Raw genomic sequence first — 19095 nt, 5'->3', positions numbered from 1 at the left:
GGAAGGACCGCAGTGAGGGAGCAGGGAGCCGAGAGGAGACACCGAGAGGAGGAGAGGACACGCCGGACACTACCGTCTGCTCACCGGGACCCGCTCACACAGCCACCCGGGCTCTGATGCTTCTCTGTGGATACAGATGTCCCGGTTCTCCCTGCGCTCCGGGCCGCTTCCACCACTGCGCTTCATTGGAATGCGCGCGGTCTCCGGACCCGTCTGAGAGGAGAGGAGAGGGGACCGGACCAGAGGCTCTGCGGGCTCTGCAACTCGTTTAAGAAAATACAAAAACAAAAAATGCCTCTCTTTTAACGGGACAGCTTTTTTTGTATCTTCCCCCTGGTCGTCTTTTACATTTCTGGAGACTTTTACGCATTTTTTGGAGACTTTGTCTGCCGAGGGAAATGGGTGATGGAAGTAGATGTTTTGTGCATTAACAGAGGATAATACTATTATAATATAATATTCTCCACCCAAGTGCACTTGTCCCGCCGCGATGATCGTGCTTCTGATCGCGCTGTGCGTGGCGGACGGGGTGCTCTCTCAGATCCGGTACTCGGTGCCGGAGGAGGCGGACCACGGCACGTTGGTGGGGAACATCGCCGAGGACCTGGGGCTGGACCTCACCAAGCTGGCCTCGCGCCGCTTCCAGGTGGTGCCCAGCTCGCGCTCCCCGTACCTGGAGGTGAACCTGGAGAGCGGCGTCCTGTTCGTGAGCGACAAGATCGACCGGGAGCAGATCTGCCGCCAGAGCGCCAGCTGCCAGCTCAACATGGAGGTGTTCCTGGAGAACCCGCTGGAGCTCTTCCGCGTGGAGATCGAGGTGGTGGACATCAACGACAACCCGCCCAGCTTCCCGGAGACCGACATCACGGTGGAGATCTCGGAGAGCGCGTCCCCGGGCACCCGCTTCCCGCTGGAGAGCGCGTACGACCCGGACGTGGGCTCCAACGCGCTGCGCACCTACGACATCACCACCAACAACTACTTCTACCTGGACGTGCAGACCCAGACGGACGGGAGCAAGTTCGCCGAGCTGGTCCTGGAGAAGCCGCTGGACCGGGAGCAGCAGGCGGCGCACCGGTACGTGCTGACGGCGGTGGACGGCGGGCAGCCGCCGCGCACCGGCACCGCGCTGCTGGTGGTCAAGGTGCTGGACTCCAACGACAACGTGCCGGTGTTCGACCAGCCGGTGTACACGGTGAGCCTCCCGGAGAACGCGCCGGTGGGCACGCTGGTCATCCAGCTGAACGCCACCGACCTGGACGAGGGCCTGAACGGGGAGATCGCGTACTCCTTCAGCAACCACATCTCCGGGCGCGTCAAGGACCTGTTCAGCATCGACCCGCGCACCGGGCGCGTGGAGGTGCGCGCCGAGGTGGACTTCGAGGAGAGCGGCCTGTACCAGATCTTCGTGCAGGCCCGGGACATGGGGCCCAACGCCGTGGCCGCGCACTGCAAGGTGCTGGTCCGGGTCACGGACCTGAACGACAACGCGCCGGAGATCACCTTCAGCACCGTCACGGAGTCGGTGAGCGAGAGCGCGGCTCCCGGCACCGTCATCGCGCTGCTGAGCGTGACGGACCGGGACGCGGAGGACAACGGGCAGATGCACGTGGAGATCCTCGGCGACGTCCCGTTCAAGTTGAAGACGTCCTTTCGGAATTATTTCACCATCGTGACGGACGGCCCGCTGGACCGGGAGCGGGCGGACTCGTACTCCGTGACGGTGGTCGCGCGGGACAAGGGGACCCCGTCGCTGGCCGCCAGCAAGTCCATCCGGGTCCAGGTGTCGGACGAGAACGACAACGCGCCCGCCTTCGCGCAGGCCATCTACGACGTGTACGTGACCGAGAACAACGTGCCGGGCGCGTACATCCACGCCGTCACGGCCCTGGACCCGGACGTGGGCCAGAACGCGCTCATCAGCTACTCCATCCTGGAGTGCGACATCCAGGGCATGTCGGTGAAGACCTACGTGTCCATCAACGAGGAGACCGGCTACCTGTACGCGCTCCGGTCCTTCGACTACGAGCAGCTGAAGGACTTCACCTTCATGGTCCAGTCCCGGGACGCGGGCTCCCCGGAGCTCTCCTCCAACGCCACCGTGAAAGTCATCATCGTGGACCAGAACGACAACGCGCCCGCGGTGCTGGCTCCCCTGGGGAAGAACGGCACCGCCCGGGAGCAGCTGCCGCGCTCCGCCGAGCCGGGCTACCTGGTGACCCGCATCGTGGCCATGGACGCGGACGACGGCGAGAACGCGCGGCTGTCCTACAGCATCCAGCGGGGCAACGAGAACGGCATGTTCCGGATGGACTGGAGGACCGGGGAGCTGCGCACGGCCCGCCGGGTGTCGGCCAAGCGGGACCCGCACCAGCGGTACGACCTGCTGATCGAGGTGCGGGACCACGGCCAGCCGCCGCTGTCCTCCAGCGCCAGCGTGATGGTGGAGCTGGTGGACAGCGTGGCCGAGGGCCGCGGCGGGGGCGCCGGGGGCCGCGGGGCCGGGGGGGCCGCGGCCAAGAGCAAAGAGGGGACCCTGGACCTCACGCTCATCCTCATCATCGCGCTGGGCTCCGTGTCCTTCATCTTCCTCCTGGTCATGATCGTGCTGGCCGTGCGCTGCCAGAAGGACAAGAAGCTCAACATCTACACGTGCCTGAGCAGCGAGTGCTGCCTGGGCTGCAGCTCGTGCTGCTCGCGGCAGGCCCGCGCGCGCAAGAAGAAGCTCAGCAAGTCGGACATCATGCTGGTGCAGAGCGCGGGGAGCGGCGGGGCCGGCGGCGCGGCGCAGGTGCCCGTGGAGGAGTCGGGCACGTTCGGCTCCCACCACCAGAACCAGAACTATTGCTACCAGGTGTGTCTGACCCCGGAGTCCGCCAAGACCGACCTCATGTTCCTGAAGCCGCGCAGTCCGTCCCGGAGCGCGGACGCCGAGCACAAGCCGTGCGGGGCCGCGGGGACGGGCTACACGGACCAGCAGCCGGACATCATCTCCAACGGGAGCGTCCTGTCCAGCGAGGTGAGGCACGCGCGCGCACGCACGCACGCGCGCACGCACACACACACACACACACACACACACACACACACACACACACACACACACACACACACACGCATAGTTTGCTAGACGGAAAAATAAATACAAAATCAGTGTATGTAGTGGCTCAGGGGCTGCTGTGTGTGTGTGTGTGTGTGTGTGTGTGTGTGTGTGTGTGTGTGTGTGTGTGTGTGTGTGTGTGTGTGTGTGTGTGTGTGTCAGGGTTCTTACGGTCTTGGGAAACCTGTAAAGGTCATGTAAATGTGTTATATTCATGTGTTCATGACGTTCATTTACGCTGAGTTTGAAATAATTAACATGCTTTTAAAAGAAAGACTCAAAATATGAGCAGGCATACATACAGGCATCTATATAAATGTTTATTCTTTTAATCAAACTATTGTCTCATTCATTGTGTCATGTAAGGTTTACTGTATGCTTTGTGTTCTCATTGTTAGTTTAAATACTACATTTACTCACTTTTTACTGTTTACACCCAGATTTCACTAAATGTTTGTCATGGACATTTGGTTTAAAGTCATGGAAAAGTCATGAAAATCCATTGGTCAGAATGTGTGTGTGTGTGTGTGTGTGTGTGTGTGTGTGTGTGTGTGTGTGTGTGTGTGTGTGTGTGTGTGTGTGTGTGTGTTGCATCACGGTGTGACGTGGTCATGTGACAGGATGGAGCTCACCACTCTAACCTCTGACCCCTTCTCTTCCAGACCAAACACCAGCGAGCTGAACTCAGCTACCTGGTGGACCGGCCGAGACGGGTCAACAGGTAAATATGGAAACGCCCCTCTGCGTGATGAAGGATGAGGATGAGGATGAGGACATCCAGAGAGCGCTGGAAGGCTCGGGTCTCACGCTTGCTTCTCTTGTCCCTGCAGCTCGGCGTTCCAGGAGGCCGACATGGTGAGCTCCAAAGACAGCGGCCACGGGGACAGCGAGCAGGGAGACAGCGACCACGACGCCACCAACCGGGGACACTCCTCCGGTAAGAGGCTGCGGCGGGACGGGTCCACTGGCTGGAGGCGGAGCCGAGTCTCCGGCTCCTGTGGGGCTGGAGGTGGTTAGCATGTGCTGCTGGTGGCAGGGTTCTTTCGGTCATGGAACACCTGGAGAAGTCATGGGATGTTAAAATGGTTTTTTCCAGGCCTGGAAAAGTCCTTGGGAAAAATTAAATCCCCAAAGTTTTTGGAAAAGTCATGGACATTTGGTTTAAAGTCATGGAAATCCATTGGTCAGAATGTGTGTGAACCCTGAGGTGGTAACTGGTGTTACTGGTGTTACTGGTGCTGGTGGTGCTGGTTGTTGTTGTGGTGCTGGTTGTGTTACTGGTGCTACTGGTGCTGGTGGTGATACTGGTGTTACTGGTCCAGGAGCAGGATGTAGATGTTGATTTACACACACACACACACACACACACACACACACACACACACACACACACACACACACACACACACACACACACACACACACACACACACATATTGTCGTTTTAAACATTTAGAATTTTGGGGATATTTTCCCAGTCATCCCAGTACTTTATTTATATCAGAATCAGAACCATTTATTCGTCAGGAATGTTTACACAAAAGAGGATTTTTTCTTGGTGGAAGGTGCATAACATCGGACTGGGACGTCCCGTGACGTCAGGTGTTTTGGGCCTGCGTTGCAGTCTCAGGGTTAATGTTCTGTGAAGAACCGACATTAATGAACTGAGATATGTATCTCATATAAAAAAGGCAAAGTATTGGTCTCAAGTATATTTAGGATTTAAAAATAAGTAACAGATGAATAATCATGAGGCCAAGACCCATCAGTTATAATGAATGTACATTTAAATGATTAGAAAATCATGACGTGTTTCATGCTTAATGTTTCCCTTAATGATTTTTAAAATATGAGATTTTGGAAGAACAAAATAAGGAGTTAAATAAATCCCATCCTCCTCCTCCTCCTCCTCATCATCAGTGGACATGCAATGTTCAGCTCATGTGAATGAAGGAGCTGATGCTTGAGGTCCGCTCTGATGTCCCTGGTTGGGCCGGGGACAGAACCCGGTCCCGGTCCCGGTCCCGGTCCCCGCGAGCGCCTCTTAGCATGTACGCGCTGCCGTGTGTAAACAGGAGCGTCGGTAACGAGGAGCTGCCGGAGAACACTCCACCAGACGTGACGGGCGTTTTAACGAGGCGCCGGGAAGCGACCCAAAGACAAAACACACGATTCAGTCGTTCACCCGAATAATAAACGCCTTGCCTCGCGCCCGCCCACACCCGCTGCTCCCTCTCTCCCTTCACACCCATCCTCTTTCTTCTTCTTCTTCTTCTTCTTGAATGCCTCTTTCCTAAAGCAGCCGATCTGAGCTCATGCACTCAGGTCTTCACGTCTCTGTGGAAAGACTGTGTGTGTGTGTGTGTGTGTGTGTGTGTGTGTGTGTGTGTGTGTGTGTGTGTGTGTGTGTGTGTGTGTGTGTGTGTGTGTGTTGCTTCCATGTCTTGTTTCAGACGAGTGGAAATACTTTATGTTGCCACTCTGTCCGTTTGATCTCTTAAGTTTTCTCTTAAGTTCTCCAGAAGTTACCATTAGATTGAGCCTCATTTGCATATTTAAACCTAACGTTCATTCTTCCCACCCAAATGTCACTTCACAAAAAGTCTGATTTTAAAGCAGCGTCGTTCCTCTCTGTAGTCTGAAGGTTTTCACCGATCGGCTCCTTCATATCTCGTTCCAGAAGCTGTTACTAAAAACATGGACGTTAATATTTGCTTCTGATTCATGGAGCGATACAAAGACATATTCCTGCTCCGTAAAAAAACCCTTTGACTTTGACGCGTCGACACGGTGAAAGAATAATTGTAAACCGGCTTCATCCGATGATCAGATATATGTTCTGCAAACATATGCAAATGAGTCCATATTTAACAAGATAATGCCTCATTTGCATATTCAAACATAACATTCCTGACAACATGCAGGACAAAACAAATAAAGCGATTGTCTTAAAGTCTGTAACCGGCTGAGGAGACCTGCAGGGTCCTAAGGTACCAGACCCGGTCCACCAGGGTCCAGACTGGACCCGGACCCCGACCGGAGAGCCTGGCGGTACCTCCTCCTCACGAGGGAGACGCCTTAAATCCTTCTTCCTTATCGGGATGTACATTCATCAGTGAGTCCCATGACTGAGACCCTGAGGCTCCAGGAGGTGCAGCTCTGATCAGGATGTACCATCCGGGTCCCATCATCATCATCATCATCATCATCATCATCATCATCATCATCATCATCATCACAGTCTCCACCACAGCGGTCAGAACCAGGACCTCCACACAGGGACTAAAAGACGGCGCCATGAAACCAAACCGGTTGATTACTGACAGTTATTTTTCTGTACTACAAGATGTCAAGAATGTTATGTTTGAATATGCAAATGAGGCATTATCTTGTTAAATATGGACTCATTTGCATATGTTTGCAGAGCATAAATCTGAACATCGGATGAAGCCGGCTTAGAATTATTCTTTCACCGTGTCGACACGTCAAAGTCAAAGGTTTATATATTTATATATATTTGTATCACTTCATAAATCAGAAATAGATATAAAAAATATATATGTTCCATGTTTTTAGTAATAAGGAGCCCCTTCAGCATAGCGAGGGATGGAACTGGAGAGTTTGGTGGATGTAAGAGCTCTTTTATGGATATATTCTGTAAAATGACATTTGGGTGAATAGGGTAAAAATGAACGTTATGCTAAAATATGCAAATATGTGCATTATCTAACATTAACGCCTGGTCTACGGATCAAACCGACAGAGTAATGACATGAATCTGAAAATAGACGAGCTCTTAAACACGGCGTTCTGCCGTTAACGGCGTCTAACCAACCGAGGTGCTAACAGAACCCACACGTGACGTTCTGAAAGGTTCTGCTGAGCCTTCCGTCCCGTGCAGACGGAAACCCACCGCCCCGGCCCGGCGGCGCTTGGCGGCTGACTTTGCGTGCCCTTGGCGCGGCGATGGGGGACAGTTACTTTGTGGCGAGTTATCAACCGGGCTCAGTGCCTCTCAACAGATTATTTGCTCCGCATTAAGTCTTTGTTTGATTAGGATAATTGATAGTGCGGCTTAGCGTCCCACGCTGCTGACGGAGAGGGGCGGCTCTTCCTCTCTGTGTGCCGGCGAGGGGCCCCTCCACGGCCCCTCCACGGCCCCTCCACGGCCCCTCCACGGCCGGTTTGATATATATATATATATATAAGTATATATACATATATATATATATATAATATATATATATATATATATATATATATATATATGTATATATATATATATATATATATATATATATATATATATACATATATATATATATATATATATATATATATATATATATATATGTGTGTGTGTGTGTGTGTGTGTGTGTGTGTGTGTGTGTGTGTGTGTGTGTACTCGGAACACAGACTCAACAAAAATGCAGAGATTATTTCCCAGGCTTTTCAGTGTGTGCTGAAGAGTGACAGAGAGAAGGAGGGAGAGGGAGGAAGCGAGAAAGAGGTAGAGAGAGAGAGAGAAAGAAAGAGAGAGAGGGATAGAGAGAAAGAAAGAGAGAGAGGGATAGAGAGAAAGAAAGAGAGAGAGGGAGAGAGAGACAGAGGTAGAGAGAGATAAGGGGAGGATTTGCAGTAAAGGTCAAAAGCAGGACTCAAATGAACAATTACTGCACATTAAGTGTCATTACACAGCGGTGTGTGTGTGGGGGGGGAGCAGCGACGATGACGATGGTGATGATGATGTGGTGATGATGATGATGGGAAGGAGAAGTGCAGCAGCTTAGCATCAACTGTGCTAACTGCCTGCCACAGCGCAGCGTGCTCCTTTAGAGCGTCTTAGAGAACTCTTTAAACACATTTATGAAACCTCTTTGTCCAAACTTTGCACACAAACAACCCCAAAAGATATCCTCAAATTATCTAGAATCTCTATATTATATGAACTTAACATAAACAGCTCTTCCCCATCTTCTAGCTGCACATCAATAAGCTCTAAAGCCGCGTTATCTCGAGTCTTTGGCTTCTTCCTTAGTAAATACATGCAGTAAATATATGCTCTAAATATATGCAGTAAATATATACAGTAAATTTATGCTCTAAATATATGCGAGCGCTCCTGCATGGCTTCAGGATGTCCAGCGCGGTGCGTTCATGAGAACTGCTCATTTGCATAATGAAGGCCCCAATAGCGCCATATAAGGCCACGGGCCCCGCCCCTTGTGTCCTGCGTTCAGAGATCCATGAAGGGAAGTTTCACCAGCGTCAGCAGCACCGTGAAGGGACCCGCTAGAGACGAGGGAGCTCAGACTAAAGTAATGAAATATAGGATCCATTAGAGGAGCGTTGGACAGCAGCAGAGTGAAGTCACATGACCGCTACCAGCAACCAGACGTCCCGGGACCAGTCAAAGTACAAGCAAAGTGGAGGCTGCTGCAAGTTTGAATTCACTTCAGAGCGACTGCTTGTTTCTGGATTTTAATCTGGAGAATATGAACATGGTTATAACTTTATTCCACTGTCAACACAGAGGATGTCGTTATTACGGTCCTATATATAGTTGGCCTCCGTTGTTGTATAAAACACAACCCGGCTCCAGGCTGGGACCTCTAAGCGACCTGGCGTTTTCACAGGTGCATTCTGGGTGCAGGTGATTGGTTGTGGAGTTAGTAGTTTCGGTAGTTATTGTGTTTTAATTGCCAAACATGAATGCCGTTGAAGGAAAAACTCTGATGTGTTGTTGAAGTAAGAATATGAATATTATATTATATAAATGAGTCAAATCCATGCATTCAAAATGCTGCTCAAACCGGTTTGCAGAGGGACGAGGACACACAGGAGGAGGCGGGAGTCGACCTGCCGACCTCACGGTTTGGGTTGCCCCGCTCCCCTCACTTATTCAGGGCCTTACATGCATAATACATAATTCATCACTTAGATATATTTTGACTCTCGTGTCCATGCACGTCCACGTTCAGACGCACTGATTTCATCTCCTGAAGAATGCATGGACCTAAGAGAGGAATGCATGCATGCATTATGTGATATGTATGCCAAAGAAAGTATTATGAATACATATCTCCTTCCATGCATGTGTTTTTCCTCTAATGTGCACATCACTCATCGAGCAGTTTTCTGTTTTTATCCCTAAATGCACTGTGTGATGTCATTGACTGTGCTGGCTAAGGAGCAGGGAGAGGTTACACACACACACACACACATATATATATATATATATATATATATATATATATATATATATATATATGCATAGATATATATATATATATATATATATATATATATATATATATATATATATATATATATATATATATATATATATATATCGTTGTTTAAATTCTGCGATGGCCCCATTTGCTCGGGGAATTAATAGAGTGGCCCCCGATTTGCTGCTGGACCCTCAAGGGCCACTTCCAGGGGCCCTCAGGGGCCCGTTTCCATGTGTAAAGTACATATTATCAATAGAGCCGATGTCACGCACTTGGAGCAGATTGAGTCGAGGCGCTTATCCACTTCCCCCCCCACGCCGCCGTGATGGATTCCTCCTCCGGCCCGCGGTTCATGTTATCACCGTGGTAACAGCTCGCTGATCAGTAATTCATTTTTCAGACCTCTGCATACCAATTACCAAATGAAGGTTATTACGGAGACTCTGCGTTTTGCCCCGCGCGGGCGCCGCGCCGAATGCTAAGAGGGGAGGAGGCGCCGGAAGAGACACGGGTCAGCGCCGCCTCTGTCTCCGGGCCCCCGGGGGCCCCTCTGCTTGTTGCACGTCTCCCTCGCCCCGTCCACGTCACCCCGGGGCGACGGGGTCTCTCACCCCGCGGGGCGACGGGGTGCTCCGCCCGGCCGGAGCGCCGGCGCCCACGCCGACTGTTTGCTCTGCGGAGAGATAAGGGCTGCATTCACATGGCAGGCACGGATCAGTGTGTGTGTGTGTGTGAGTGTGTGTGTGTGTGTGTGTGTGTGTGTGTGTGTGTGTGTGTGTGTGTGTGGTGGTTTGATGTTACAGCTGGAATGTTTTTCCCCCTGATTCAATAGTCTACTGTACCAGGGGAACATCTCATTTTGCCAAAATGTCAAGAAATATCAAGATGTCTTAATCTGGTGACTGAAAGGCCTCTCTCTCTCTCTCTCTCTCTCTCTCTCTCTCTCTCTCTCTCTCTCTCCGTGTGTGTGTGTGTGTGTGTGTTTGTGAGAGAGAGAGTCTCTGACAGCCTAAATGCCACATTTCCCGTTCCCATTTTGAGAATCCACACAGCATCCATTTTGTAATAGAAGCAGAGCTCTGTGTCCTCTGATACCTGGGCCCTGGCTATCCACTGGAGACCCGATTCCAGGGCCCTGGCTATCCACTGGAGACCCGATACCTGGGCCCTGGCTATCCACTGGAGACCCGATACCAGGGCCCTGGCTATCCACTGGAGACCCGATACCAGGGCCCTGGCTATCCACTGGAGACCCGATACCTGGGCCCTGGCTATCCACTGGAGACCCGATACCTGGGCCCTGGCTATCCACTGGAGACCCAATACCAGGGCCCTGGCTATCCACTGGAGACCCGATACCAGGGGTTCTAATAATACGCTGGATGGAGGCTTTTTTTTTTTTTTTTTACATTAGTCCAATCATCAATGGAGCAATTAATTTACCCAAAATAAATACCATAACTGTTTGTAAATGATGTTTCAACATTTTATTCAGTCATCGTCTCTTGAAAACAAAGACAAAGATAAAATAATAAAGCCGGTTTGGGACACACAGATTCATTTCATCACTGTAAACAAATAGAAATACATAAATGTAAATGCTATCTATGATTAAAAAGCCTCCAGTTCCCGTCTTCTTCATGCGGATTCAATAGATCGTCCATCTCGGTACCCACAATGCAGCGCTCCCCTGCATGCGCAGGTGCTCCGCCACAGCGCGGGTCCTCTCCTCCCGTTCAGGAGGCCGTATTAAACCGTAATGTGCCGGTGTTATTTATGGCACGTCGGTTAATATTTAATAAGAAACCCTGTCGTTAGGAGACTGGGCGCTTTTCCAAGCTGTTAGTGACGGCAAGCCAAATTAATCCGCTTACTAACAAAGCAAATTCCCCCTTTGCTGACCGCCACAGACACACACAGACACACACACACACACACACACACACACACACACACACACACACACACACACACACACACACACACACACACACACTCCCTCTGCCCAGTGGGACGGCAGCAGACCTCGGTCTAATCGGCCTGTTTTCAGAGGGATTAGTAGCAGATCGCCCGAGCTGGACAGTTCAGATTGGAGCCCCGAACAGTGAGTCAGACACACACACACACACACACACACACACACACACACACACACACACACACACACAACAAGCGGATTTGGGTTTCAAAATACATGCAAACACGGGATCTGAGCCCGACTGCAGGAAAAAAAACTAAAAACATATGGGACAATGAAACACGGTTTGGCTGGAGGCGCACACTCGGCCTAAATAGCTCCGTGCCCGTTTACCCCGTTTACCCCTTTAACCTCGTTAACCCTGTTAACCCCTTTAACCTCGTTAACCCTGTTAACCCCTTTAACCTCGTTAACCCTGTTAACCCCTTTAACCCTGTTAACCCTGCTCCGCGTTGCTCTCTGACTAAAGGTGATTTTCTCACGGAGGATTCCAGCTGTAAAAAGCCTTCTCAGTTCCTCCAGGTGAAAGTGAACGCGCTCAGCTGCAGCAAGCTTTCATGAGGACAATGGGGTTTGAGAAGGGGGCGCGGCTCAGGGCCCGGGACAGAGGGCATGCTGGGTAATCCAATACTATTGACTTTGTGGTTGGGTTAATCTAATGCATTGAAGGTTGTACCCACACACACACACACACACACACATACACAAATAAACACACACACACACACACACACACCTACATACCTACACACACACACACACACACACACACACACACACACACACACACACACACACACACACACACACACACACACACACACCTACACAAACAAACACACACACACACACACACACACACACACACACACACACACACACACACACACCTACACACACACACACACAGATAAACACACACATTGGCGTATGGAAATGACATTCTCTGCTGTCTCCCAGACGCGTGCAGGTGTGTTCACACACATCTGATGACCTGTGACGCTTTGCATGGAGGAAGGAGTTATATATATATATATACATATGTATATATATATATATATATATATATATATATATTTATATATATATATATATGAAAACATGTAACTAAATTAATCGAGATTAATCGCATTATGCACCAAATTCAATAATGAAGTCAAAACTATTGTTTATTTTAAAGTAATGTTATCAGAACAATATAACAGGCCCTCTGGAGCAACAGCAAGTTAACAACAGTATAAATCAAAAATATATGCTAGGGAAGAAAAACAAGGATGTATTTTATTTTTTGAATGCTTCTATATGACTGGTCATTCAATTAAATATTATATTTATTTTCAGATGTTATAGACTATTTTATTCTAATTTAAAACAGCTTAATATCATGCTGAAGAAGAAACATTTGTCTTTTATCAGGGAACAACATAAACAGTCTGTTCAGTAGTAAGGGTCCCTGTGAGGGACAAGCCCCTCCTTCTTTTGTCATGTTCAGTAGTAAGGGTCCCTGTGAGGGACAAGCCCCTCCTTCTTTTGTCATGTTCAGTAGTAAGGGTCCCTGTGAGGGACAAGCCACTCCTTCTTTTGTCATGTTCAGTAGTAAGGGTCCCTGTGAGGGACAAGCCCCTCCTTCTTTTGTCATGTTCAGTAGTAAGGGTCCCTGTGAGGGACAAGCCCCTCCTTCTTTCGTCATGTTCAGTAGTAAGGGTCCCTGTGAGGGACAAGCCCCTCCTTCTTTCGTCATGTTCAGTAGTAAGGGTCCCTGTGAGGGACAAGCCCCTCCTTCTTTCGTCATGTTCAGTAGTAAGGGTCCCTGTGAGGGACAAGCCCCTCCTTCTTTTGTCATGTTCAGTAGTAAGGGTCCCTGTGAGGGACAAGCCCCTCCTTCTTTCGTCATGTTCAGTAGTAAGGGTCCCTGTGAGGGACAAGCCCCTCCTTCTTTTGTCATGTTCAGTAGTAAGGGTCCCTGTGAGGGACAATATATATATATATATATATATATATATATATATATATATATATATATATATATATATATATATATATATATATATATATCACAGAGGGCAGGCGTTGCTTCACGCGCCTCCACACAGCATCCGTTGCCTCTGGACGGCTCTCAACATGGCGGCGGCCCCGGTGACCTGAGGGAGCGCTGGTTTCTCACTCAGGTCTGGTCAGAGTAAACAGGGAAGATGAGAACGGGCAGAGTAGCAACAGGGAGGAAATGCTCAGCCGTTCCTGCACGTTATGCAAATAGCTTTTATTTTCTTGTAACCCCTGCGATGGTGATGTGGTCGCGTCCCCCGGCCCGAGTGGCTGCGTGTTGTTATTTCTGTCTGGATGTAAACCCTGAGAGGATCGCTGCGCTCTTTGATCCTCACGGCGGTGACACCGAATATGAATAAATACATATTGTGCAAGAGTCGCGGAAATATGCCGGGTGGCGTGTGCGCGCGTGTGTGTGTGTGTGAGTGTGTGTGTGTGTGTAGGTGTGTGTGTGCGTGCATGTGTAGGTGTGTGTGTGTGCATTTAGGTGTGTGTGCATTTAGGTGTGTGTGTGTGTGTGTGTGTGTGTGTGTGTGTATCTTTGGGTGCGTGAGTATGTGTGTGTGTGTACATGTGCGTGTAGTTGTGTGTGTGTGTGTGAGTAGGTGTAGGCGTGTATGTGCATTTAGCTGTGTGTGTTTGTGTGTGTGTACATGTGCGTGTAGGTGTGTGTGTGTGTGAGTATGTGTAAGTGTGTGTGCATTGAGCTGTGTGTGTGTGTGTGTGTGTGCATGTATCTTTGGGTGCGTGTGTGCATTGTGTCTGTGTGTAGGTGTGTGTGTTTGTGTGTGTGTGTTTGTGTGTGTGTAGGTGTGTGTGTTTGTGTGTGTGTGTGTGTGTGTGTGTGTGTGTGTGTGTGTGAAGGTGTGTGTGTTTGTGTGAAGGTGTGTGTGTCTTTGTGTGGGTGTAGGTGTGTGTGTGTCTGTGTACATGTGCGTGTAGGTGTGTGTGAGTATGTGTAAGTGTGTGTGCATTTAGCTGTGTGTGTGTGTGTGTGTGTGTGTGTGTGTGTGTGTATCTTTGGGTGCGTGTGTGCATTGTGTCTGTGTGTAGGTGTGTGTGTTTGTGTGTGTGTGTGTGTGTGTGTTTGTGTGGGTGTAGGTGTGTGTGTGTGGGTGTAGGTGTGTGTGTGTAGGTGTGTGTGTTTGTGTGTGTGTGTGTGTGTGTGAAGGTGTGTGTGTCTTTGTGTGGGTGTAGGTGTGTGTGTGTGTGCGTCTACGGGTCTCATGGCTCCTGTTTTGTCTTGCTTGTTGAAGAAACTAAACACCTTAACACCTCTCCTGTTCTTTTCCTCCTCCTCCTCCTCCTCCTCCTCCTCCTCCTCCTCCTCCTCCTCCTCCTCTTCCTCCTCCTCCAGGCGCCGACCTCTTCTCCAACTGCACGGAGGAGTGCAAGGCCCTGGGCCACTCGGACCGCTGCTGGATGCCCAGCTTCGTGGCCTCAGACGGGCGGCAGGGCCCGGACTACCGCAGCAACCTGCACGTGCCCGGCATGGACTCGGTCCCGGACACAGAGGTATTTGAACCCCCCGAGCAAACGGCCGACAGGTCGTTCTCCACCTTTGGCAAGGAGACGCCTGTCAGCCACCAACACCTCCACCTCCACCTCCACCAAAACCACCAGCACCACCTCCTCAGCCGCCAGCGGGGCTCCCTCGAGGGGGAGGAGCTTGATGCATTACCGCCCCTTTCCCCAGCACCTTATAAGCCGGCTTATTTCAGTGAGTATTGTTGTTCCGCCGCGGCCCTCGGCGCCCGGCGCCCGCTTCTTCTGACCCGCTGATCGAGTTAGGTTGAAGAGAAAGAAAAGCGATTTCCAAATTTAATTTCTCCCCCTCTGGATTGGCTGGCGACGAAAATTCATTTCAGGCTCCGCCCCTCCTGTCTGACTGCTGCTACCTCTTCCCTCTATCGCACGCATCTCCATTATCTCCCTGTGTGATGATCCTATCTTCCCTCACCTACCGCTTCAATTCATTCCCACACACACACACACACACACACACTCACACACACACACACACACACACACACACACACACACACGTACTCCAGCGCTGATTGGCCTGTGGGCCTTCCTAAATGAAACATGCCAAAAGCAATTATGATCTATAAGGTGCTTTGATGTGGGTGCAGATGTTAGCATTAAGGGAGCTCGTTACGAAGGTCTGTATGCACGACTCCCCCACAATGCAACGGGGGATGTTTTCAATCAGCGCAGAAGAGCGGCTCCTCTCGCTCCTCTGTGTCGGAGCCGCGGATCAAAAGCCACTTTTAGATATTCAAGGAGGAGGAGGGGAAAAAAGAAAGGAAAAGAAAACCAAAACATTCTTTTTCCCAAGGAATTGCTGTTTCTAAACTCTCATTCAAAGGCCACAAAGAGATACATCCTCAATCACTGCAATTTAGTGATAATGCTTAATTATAATTTTGTCAAGCGGCGCCTGAAGAGGCCCGTCTCTCTCATCCTCCGACACAGCGCCGCATTGTCAGGCTGTCGGAGCGGCGTCATTTAAAACCACAGCGTGATGTTAGGAAAGCCCTTTAATGAACGTTTTATTTATTTGCTCTGCTTTTTTTTTATTAAAAGAAGCGTTTGTTTAATCCGGGATCAGAACATTATGTTGAGCAAGCTTTGAGCAAGAGTTGCTCCTGGGAACAAGAGGCAGCACCAGGGACCGGGAAGACCGGGAAGACCGGGGAGACCGGGGAGACCGGAGAGACCGGAGAGACCGGGGAGACCGGGGAGACCGGGGAGACCGGGGAGACCGGGGAGACCGGAGAGACCGGGGAGACCGGGGAGACCGGAGAGACCGGAGAGACCGGGGAGACCGGGAAGACCGGGGAGACCGGGGAGACCGGAGAGACCGGGGAGACCGGGGAGACCGGGGAGACCGGAGAGACTCCCAAGAGGAGCGGACAATATAGGAGCTACAGCAGGGATGCAGGGGAATAAAGGAACCAGCAATCCTGCTGATGGTCCTGAAGAGTTTAAATAATCAGTCCTTTAGCAGCTGGGCCATTGTTTACCTTATTAATTCACATGGCAATTTATTTGAACTATTGAAAAACAACAGTTATATAAATATATATATATATATTGTTTATATGTAAACAACAATTACACATATAGTTATATATATATATATATATAAATACAACGTATATATATATATATATATATATATATATATATATATATATATATATATATATATATATATATATATATATACGTTGTATTTATATATATGTAACTATATACATGTTGTATTTTTATATATATATATATATATATATATATATATATATATAAAAAAATACATATATATATATATATATATATATATATATATATAAAAATACAACATGTATATAGTTACATATATATAAATACAACGTATATATATATATATATATATATATATATATATATATATATATATATATATATATATATATATATAAATACAACAATTATATAATTATTTATATATAGTTGCATATATATACATATATAACTATATATATGAAAACAACAATTATATATTGATACATAGTTCTACATATATATATATCTATATCTATAACTGTTGTTTTCACACAGAACCCAAAAATCATGTCGTGAAAAAAAAATACTTGATAAAATGTAATAAAGTTCAGCCGAAGTGATAACACGCTATCTGGAGCAATGGCAATAACTGCACCAATTATTTACCCACAATGCCTTTTTTTGATCTAAACGGCAAAGAAAAGCTGACAACCCGACAACGCGAACCTGCAAAGTGTTTCACACCCCAGAGGAGAGCGTTGCTGTAGAGCGTTGCTGTAGAGCGTTGCTGTAGAGCATTGCTGTAGAGCGGCTATTTACAGCTCCAGTAGGAGAATATGACGTACAACAACTAAGTATAAAAGCTCTCTGCTACCGAACACAAAGCAACACGCGGCCAACGCGTTAGAACGGGGATCTGCTCGGTGCTGGTTCCATGGCTCCATGGCTCCATGGCCCCATGGTTCCATGGCTCCATGGCTCCATGGCTCCATGGCTCCATGGCCCCATGGCCCCATGGTTCCATGGCTCCATGGCTCCATGGCTCCATGGCTCCATGGTTCCATGGTTCCATGGCTCCATGGCTCCATGGCTCCATGGTTCCATGGCTCCATGGCTCCATGGCTCCATGGCTCCATGGCCCCATGGTTCCATGGCTCCATGGCTCCATGGTTCCATGGGGGGCTTGTTATGCGGTGATGATGCTGCACTCCAAGGTGAAGAGCTTCCCACCAACGCCGCTCACTCTGCTCCGAGTGGAGCGCTGTGGCCCTCATGCTAATGAGGGCGGGGGAGGCTATGCTGGTGGAGAAGGGGAGGGGGGGGATAATAGCAAAGAGGGAACAACAGTCAGAGAGAGGAGGAGGAGGAGGAAGAGGAGGAGGAAGAGGAGGAGGAGGAGGAGGAGGAGGGAGAGGATGATCATGCCAAGAGGCTGAAGCTCCCTAATCTGATCAAGTCAGCCAGTGATACACAGAGACTCTTTTGTCCTGGAGGCCCGGGTCAGGGGGGGGATGAGAGGCTGAGACTGAGCATCCCATTTTTTGGGGTTGCCCCCCTGCCCCCCACATACACTTCACATACATAGTCACACACACATTATCCATGAGCCGTTTCACAGGGCTGGGAGAATGGGCCCAGCTGAGAGTAGAGCATGTGTGAATGGGGCCATTTAAAGGCCGCCGCTCGCTCCCTTCTCTCCTCTGTTCTTCCTCTCAGACTAACACCTCCCCTCCCTGGGACCTCTGCTTACGTCCATCCCAACAACACAGCATAGCATACCACCATGTCCTGTTTTCCTGCTGCGCATGTGTCTTTCCTCTCTGTGTGTAAAGGCTCAGCTAACCCGACTGTGTGTCTCTCCTTCTTGCAGCGGGGAAAAGGCTTCGCTAGCTCCTTCCGCGTGGACGTCCCGGAGACGGCGTGACTTTGCACAATCACTCCCCCGACCACCGAGGCTACGTATATATAAATATATATATATATATAAAAAACAGCATCAAGTTTCCAACCCATCCGCCCTTCATCCCTCCTCACCCAGATGAGAACTAATAGAAAACACACACGACCCCACGACACGCAGGAGGAGGAGGAACGACCCCCTCTCTGGAATTTCCTTGGAGCTTTGGAGGAGCCCCCTCCGCCCCTACTGCCTCCTCTCGGGATTAGGAGGCGGCTAGGTGGGGGGTGCTGGATGGGTGCAGGCAGGTAGACGGATAAGCCTTACCGGGAGGACCCCATTGTCTCAGCGGGACTGAGAAAGTAACAGAGGAGGAGGAGGGACAGCGGCGACGGGACGAGGATCAAACCGGACTCTGATCCCTTTTCCAATCGGCGAGTGCCTGTTTACAGTACTGACGTGTTCATCTGAGGACGGGTGAAGACTACACACGTGTACTGAGAGACAAATCGAAAACCAGAGCCACCCAGAGAAATCAAAACAAAGAAAGAAACCGCCACTGAGCCCTTTAGGCGTCTGCACTCAGAGAGACGCCACAACTGTACAGGAGGATCTTTGTGCATTTCAAAATGCAACACCACTGTTTTAGACTTTTCTATTCTGTTCGTGCGGTCAGGTGTCTCCACTCCGATCTACTTGGAACAATTTGTAAGAAAAGATTGCGGGTGCGGGATATGTTTTTTTCTTTTTTGTGTTCACGGTTCTGTTCCTTTGGCTTCCGGGCCCG

The 19095-nt window shown here is 49.6% G+C and overlaps 1 protein-coding gene across 1 annotated transcript; it reads left to right on the top strand.

Annotated features, from left to right (window-relative positions):
- Window positions 1-490: 490 nt before the first annotated feature.
- Window positions 491-18335, top strand: pcdh10b (protocadherin 10b; the record flags this gene model as incomplete). Its single annotated transcript, XM_079229193.1, has 5 exons — window positions 491-3019; window positions 3763-3821; window positions 3931-4037; window positions 14718-14875; window positions 18282-18335. 5 exons carry the CDS (start codon window positions 491-493, stop codon window positions 18333-18335), a joined length of 2907 nt encoding a protein of 968 aa, XP_079085319.1.
- Window positions 18336-19095: the final 760 nt, after the last annotated feature.

The sequence above is a fragment of the Taurulus bubalis genome, assembly GCF_910589615.1.
Source record: "Taurulus bubalis genome assembly, chromosome: 13".
NCBI classification, from domain to species: Eukaryota; Metazoa; Chordata; class Actinopteri; order Perciformes; family Cottidae; genus Taurulus; species Taurulus bubalis.
The sequence above is the reverse complement of the archived record's forward strand: the minus strand, read 5'-3'. Positions and strand labels throughout refer to the sequence as shown.